Consider the following 7,464-nt stretch of genomic DNA (forward strand, 5'->3'; position numbering starts at 1 on the left):
TAAAATGTTAAAGTGATTATATAAGAATTAGATGAGTCACTGTCAATAAAACAATTCGCGGAAGAGGAGTATTCAAAATATCGGTACTATTAATATGGGACTAATAAGATGACTGACGCCGTTCTCTATCGACAATTGATTTTATGTGCATTATTTATCTACAATTCTTATCTACAGTATATACACTAAAGAATATTTACACTCACAATTAAAAAAAAAAGTTACCAACAACGACATCTAAATAGCTGGGGGAAAAACAAATTATCAGCCTGCTCTCTGTTTGAATAGTGATCGTAATTGAACAATAATGATGCAGCAACCCGCTTGGTCAACTTGTAAAAATTCAGAGCCTTCTGTTATTTGCCCATAAAACAAATTTTGGAGTGTTATACAGTACGATTTCAAAACATTGTCATCGTAATGAAACAGCTATAATATTGAAAACAAACCACTTGAAACAATATCGGTGTACGAATTCAAATAAATATTTACAATAGATTTTAATGGTCAACTTGTTATCAAATTTTACGACCAATTTTTACATACATTTGTGAGTGCCGGTGTGTGATTGACATGCAAAGCAAGCATTAGCGGTTAGCTGTATAATATCTTTGAATATCATTTTAGACTGATTCATTCATATGCTTGGTCATCTTGTAATCATTTAGAATTCAACAGTTTTTACTAATAGAGTCCGTATCTTTACACTTCTAGACGTAGTATCAAATTTTAGTTGCCATAGACCCGGTTTCATACACACTCGCTAAGTAAATTTCAAAGGAAACTGTTTTCCCCATTTTTCATATTGTTTAGACAATTTGTAAAGATCGATTATGCCTTTTTATATATTATTGTAGGCCATAGGCCTAATGTGTGTGAAGTACTGACTTTGTTAATATCGAATGGGTGAAATTGCGCACAAACTTCAAACTCTTGGCCTAACATACAATGCCAGAGGAAATGATATCACGTTTTAGTCACCAAAAAGGATTTTTCACGGACGCACAGAGTAGGCCTTATAATAGTATGGCCCAAAGCGAACGAGTTTCTGGTCTCGAAAATCCAGACACTTCGTTAAGGCCTATACAGTACAAAATAATGTACAGTATATAATTCATTGAAAAAACTTTAAAATGAAGGACTTTAAAATGAAGTTTATGTATATAGGCAATAATAATATTTTGCGAATCTTGGGTTTTTAAAAGCAATCTTTTAGACCCAATCTTGGGAATTTTGATTTTCTTTAGTGTTCATGCTGCATTTAGAGACAGAATTGTACCCCGACGACATCAAACTAGTGTAGGCCTAGGCTTAAGTACAGTAGGACGTACTACTAGGCCTAGGATTTTGTTGTAAAAGTTGAAGTGCATGTACTAGGATGCGCCATAGGCCTATATTTAAAAAAAATACATTTTGTTAATTATTATTGGTTGGCCTGGGACCTAGGCAGACAGGCCAGCATTGCCGTCGAAAGTCCTGGGATTCGACGATAACGTCAGTGCACATGTTTACAAACGCCATTGATTGGAACATGGACCTTATTAATAGGTCCATGATTGGAATGAAAATAGACGCGCTGAATTTCGTTTGTTTTATGAACGACAGTATTTATCGAACATTTATCTATATAAAAACAAGATTAATATTGTAGAAATTATATTTCTAAAGATTCATATATAATTCATATTTCATTTGGTAGACAATAAATATTCAGTAAGATACTAAAAACGATTATTAATTCTGAAATGTGCATCAAATCTCAGCTATTATTAATCAGTATGTATTAGGTTAAAGTCTTAAAATAATAATTTAATTAAAGTTTAGGTTCCCATGATGTCAGATGACATATGGTATGATGCTATATTTTGGGCTCTGACTTAATTTAACGATGGCCCTGTCAGTTGTAGTAATGACAATATTTGTGCTTTTTTAGCCATGTAGTAAAAATAGTAGGGCCTAATATTATTTTCAGTGTACAAGATGAGAGTCAAAAAGAAGTTCAGCTCCTACTTTATTTTGTAACAGGCAGCTCTATTTGTTTATATAGGCTTACTGGAAGATTCATTATTTAAGTTAAAACAAGACAACACTTCTTAAATGTTTTATATATATAAAGAAGCACAGTACATAATTCTTTGTAAATTACTTTATAGGCCTATATAATAGCTTGTTTTGTTTTATAATAATAAATGTGTTGAGTATACTGATATTGATTATACGATGAGGTTTTTTTGTCTTTCGGTGTGATTTAAACATGCTAATTCTCAGAAAATATTTTCCAATTTTATTATATTACCACCTTTTATTACATAGATCTTTATCAAAACATAACTGCTTTTATAACATTATATAGACCCATTAAACACAAAAACTGCTCTGGCTTCGGGGGCTTCGCCCCCCCACCCCACCAGGGCCCTTAGGCAACCCCTGGACCCCACGCCCAGAGAACTCCCCTTGAAATGACCTGGCTACGGGCATGGCGTTTATGTGATTCCTGTCTCTGTTCTGATTGTTCAGTTGTTGAGATGGATTGTCACTAAAAAGGTGCATTAATAGACGCATAAGTAATACAGTTCTTATATATTAAAACTGCTGAGAGACAGTTTGAAATGGATTTTTTGTTTGTAATATTTATTGCACTCCAGTTTTAAAACTTTAAATTAAAAAATATAATAATAAACAAAATTAAGTGTAGGCCTACTGTAATAATGAAATGAGACGCAAAACAAGACGCAAACTTACCCTCATATACCTTAAGGTTAGCAGAAATATCTGTTGGTGTGTCACTATCGCGTCTAATCTGTACAGTGTAACTACCTGAAATTATAATATCGAGAATGACGTCATTCATTTTTAGAAACCTTAGAAGAGAGAGAGAAAAAAAAAACATGAACTTATAGTAACACTGCTTTTACATGGCTCGGCACAAGCAAGTAATTCAGTATAATCTTTGTCGTTTGTAAAAATTCATTTTACATAGAACTACAATTGCATAAATCACTTTTACCGTATAGTTTCGTAGTTTTGTTACCGGTATATAGTTTTCTAGTTTTAATATATATTTATAGTCTTGTTTCATTTTTGTGATATATTTACAACTCTGTTTAAAAGTTAAAGATAAGTTTTATTGTTGTATAGTTTTATTATTTTATTTGAATATTTTTATAATTTTATTATATATTGTTTAAATTGGTTATATTTTTATAGTTTTTGTTACGGTATATATTTCATAGTTTCTATATAGTATGTAATGTATTATACAGATGTATTATTGTGTTATACAATTACTGTACGCATGTAAATAGAATATTCATTATTAGTTGAATTATAAGTATTCTTACCAGCATCTAGGTTAGCCGTGCAATTTAGTGACGTCATTGAACTATGTTCGGTAACCTCTCCATTAAAAGTTCGACCGACGCTACTTGTGAAGATACAGGATAATGCTGATCCGGTAGTAAATCCGGCACCCTCAACTTGTAGCTAATAAAATAATACTCTAATTCAGTATGTGTTACTCGGCATAATGCTTTGTTCAAGTGTTAGGCCATTTAACACTTAAAAAATGTTACGTGATTTTGGGAATTCAGCGGAACAAACCGTTGTCATCGATAACGTGTAGCGATTTTATTGAAACCAATGCAAGTGTTTGATATTACACATTCGATTCATCACGCTATTATTACTGTACTATTATGATATTAATCCCCCAAAGTATTAATATACTGTTGGTGTTGAACAAATCAAATGAAGTTGGGCACACACGTTGGTCGACTAGGAAACCTAACGCCGGATGTCATCTGCAGATTTTTGATGGTGCAGTAGTTTGTTATTAAAAACAGTGTGAGTCTGACTTCCTATGTAATGCAGTAATAAGCCTTTTACACTTTCCGGTAATCAATATAAGAATGCTAATAGTGAAACAACTGCATTTATTGTACGTTACTGATAATTTTGTTATACAAACTTATTCCAATCTCAACTCATTTTCACCGTATAGTTGGCCTATTATTTTAAAGTAAGTTCTATATTGATTTACATATTTTGTTTAGCATATATGGGTCTGCTAAGCATTTATTGTTTTAAATATTATTCTACAAACATTATGTTATTCTGCTTAACGTTTAAAATCAACATTTTATTGTGTTGAGTTGGGGGGGGGGTCACAGAAAAGAGTATGTTTTGTTGTACTGTTGTAACGAAGTTTTCTCCTATCTCGTGCATCATACAAAGAATGATCCGTTAATGCTTACCGAGATATCTTGATTGGCAGGGATGAAATTGGGAAAGACGTTGCCGATCCCAACACAATCGGTTCCATCACCTCCACAAACACCGCAAGTATCATATTCTTTGCCACTGTAGATAATTTTTGTAACAGTCAATAATAATTATTACTATTGACGGTGGTTAATAAATGACATAAAAAAAAATTGTTTTACGACTGTCCTAATTCACAATAGCGTATCTCTGAGTATTGACATTAGCGGAGGGTTTTACAACTGTCCTAATTCACAATAGCGTATCTCTGAGTATTGACATTAGCGGAGGGTTTTACGACTGTCCTAATTCACAATAGCGTATCTCTGAGTATTGACATTAGCGGAGGGTTTTACGACTGTCCTAATTCACAATAGCGTATCTCTGAGTATTGACATTAGCGGAGGGGGAGGGGGAGGGTTCGATGAGGGGTTGAGAATAAAGGGGAGCGTAAAGAGAAGGTTCAATGATTTAGCATAGTTGCGTTAAGTTGGCAAAATATGAGGTGATTTTAAACTACTTGAGCATATTTTTTTAATCACTAAATTTCCATTTGGAAGGAGGGGTGAGGCACAATGTTTGTCGGCCCCTACCCACACTAAATCTCTTGTAGATACGCTACCTGAATTTTAATGTTGTGAATTTAACGATTTTTTTTATGTTTTTCGAATTGTCTAACTGTATTGCCAAAATGAATGAATTATAATAACAATAAATTCGATCAGATTATAATGCAATTGAAATACAGTAAAAGAAAATGTGTTTACCTAGATGGTGTATATAAAAATACTGTTATTATTTGTTATTAATACTTATATGATTATAATAATGATAAATATGATAATTATGGTAAAATATAATATAATAATAATACTGATGCTAATGCTGATATTGATGATAATGTTGATAATAATTATACTGATTATTGCTAGTTATATAGGCCTATAAAAATAGTCACCTGCTCCTACCTGTTTAATACCCCGTCGCATCCTTCGCAAGAAGAGGTATCAGCGTACGAGGCGCTTACACACTGACCACACTCGTTGAAACCATGGTTGCCTTCGAGGCCGGTTTGTCCTCCTACACATTCCCCACACTTGTTCTCAAAAGCTATACTCATGCCTAGGAGGTCAAGGAAATTTTGATAATAAATGTATATTTTTCAAGAAAGATATGATGATGATGATGGTGGTGGTGGTGGTGGCAATGGTGACAACGAAGATGGTGATGATGACGACGATGGTGATGATAATGATAATCATGTTGATGGTGATGACAACGAAACTGATTATTATGACGACGACGGAGACAGGGCGACGAATATAATGTAAACTTGTAAAGTAATGCACTTCACATTATTATTAAATTCATCTATTCCCTAACATTTGTATATATTAAAGTACGTCTTTACGGGTAGGTAATATAAATAAACGAGGATATAAGGCAATTAGTGATTCAGGGGGCAGCGAAAGTGTTGTTAGCGTCACCTCCCTAGGCAGCATCTAATAAGTGTGAAACAATTTTTAAAACAGATTAAACTGGTTAACATTCTGAAGCGTCCGGGTACATTAGGGTGGTGCAAGTGGAAGTTCGGGTGAGGAGAGCTGGTCCCTTTGTCAGAGAGAGAGGAAAAACATTTTTTTGGGAGATACAGATTGTCAGACTCTACAACCGTTTAAATAACTCTTTCAAATCTGGAGATTTCACCCCCTCCGTCCACACTGACCACGCCACACTTACGCTCTCGTCGGGGACATTGGTTCTCATCGAGGACATCAGCCCTACCCCCAATCGCTAGGACATTGGCTTCCTTCGGGCGAATCTTGCCGCCATCACTGAGTCAAAGCCTCGTGAACTTTCATAATAGGTTTTTAGAGAACACCCCAATCACCCCTCCCCCTTGAATTATAGTTCTCGCTCCATCGCACAGGTCTTCGATTGCCACCTGTTACTGTAAAGGTAGAACACCAAGTCTAATAACACGAAAGCACGATGAACTTTGCAAAGACCTTTGCATCGCAACTCATTTAGAGAATATTCCAGGGAAGGGGCCAGCATGGAACGGGGGGCAAAGGCCAGGGCCCCCACGTCGAAGAGAGCTTCTCCCCCCCCTCACCCACCTCTACAAAAAAATCACAAATCGAAAAAAAAAAAAAATTATATGTTGCCTATTTTCCACATATTATCTAAAACAAGCCTTTGAAACCCCTATTGTAAAAATTTTCGGGGTTTCTCCCCCTGGACCACTTTCGGAATATTTTGAGAGGCGCCCGACTAAACGCTCTTTTCTCTCGTTAGGGACATCCATCAGGGATTTAGGAATATTACCTTTCTTTTTATCAAATAATTACTCTTACGTCGTTGTTCAGCAGTCGGTAATAATGTTAATCATTCTACTTACCTGGCGTAATACATGTTAGCGAGCAGTCCATGTATTTGCTTCCGCCAGGGTAGGTAACACCTGCCCTCGGTGGCGGTCCACATAAGCCGCATGAGTCTTCTATCCAATCTCCGTCGCAGACTTCATTGCAGTCAAGACGATGCCGGTTTTTGCTTATTGATTCCCCAGACTCGCCACCTATTTATGTGAATAAAGACACATATATTATTAACATAATTTTAATTTAGTATTAGGGCTTATTGTTATTAATACCACGGAGAAAGTGGCGTCTCTTCGTCGTGAGGGGATAGTGATTAATAATAATAATAATAATGTCATTTTGTTAGGCGCACGTATCCATCCCTAGTAGGGGTGCTCGCGGCGCCGTTTTCCACCTGCCGAGTGTACATGTAGCCATTTTCTGCATTATTATGTGAATTAATTAATTTAATTATTTATTTAATCATTAACGTATATTTATTTGTGTCGGACCAGACAGGATGGGAAAGATAGGCAAAATAAGATGCAACTACTCTTCGAGGTCACCATCCATCACCACCCTGGCGCAATCCCGGACCTCTGCCTAGGTGGCTCGAACAAAGGAACGGGAAACACATTTGCCCTGCCACAGACGACCGGGTGCTCAGGAGTTGTAATCGAGAGAGTGGCCCCAAAAAATAAATGCGGCCTGTGAGAGACGGGGAAAAGCAGTTATTGAGTTGATTCAAAGTATGAAATAAAAAGAAAAGATTTAAGTTCAGACTTGAATTCAGAGAGTGAAGACGAATTTCGAACGTCGAATGGGAGCTAGTTCCAGATTAGTA

At 35.6% G+C, this 7,464-nt stretch overlaps 1 protein-coding gene across 1 annotated transcript in view; it reads right to left on the reverse strand.

The window, feature by feature from the left end:
* Nucleotides 1-7,464, reverse strand: part of LOC117122201 — a 42,473-nt gene that overhangs the window by 22,691 nt on the left and 12,318 nt on the right. The window contains exons 5-9 of the mRNA XM_033267710.1: nucleotides 6,662-6,838; nucleotides 5,229-5,382; nucleotides 4,254-4,359; nucleotides 3,342-3,483; nucleotides 2,743-2,817 (exon numbers count right to left, since the gene is read on the reverse strand). Coding sequence (XP_033123601.1) covers nucleotides 2,743-2,817; nucleotides 3,342-3,483; nucleotides 4,254-4,359; nucleotides 5,229-5,382; nucleotides 6,662-6,838 — 654 coding nt within the window. The remainder of the gene's footprint in view (nucleotides 1-2,742; nucleotides 2,818-3,341; nucleotides 3,484-4,253; nucleotides 4,360-5,228; nucleotides 5,383-6,661; nucleotides 6,839-7,464) is intronic.

Source organism: Anneissia japonica, unplaced genomic scaffold (assembly GCF_011630105.1).
Source record: "Anneissia japonica isolate Jap-2015-1 unplaced genomic scaffold, ASM1163010v1 scaffold1208_len1460985_cov181, whole genome shotgun sequence".
NCBI classification, from domain to species: Eukaryota; Metazoa; Echinodermata; class Crinoidea; order Comatulida; family Comatulidae; genus Anneissia; species Anneissia japonica.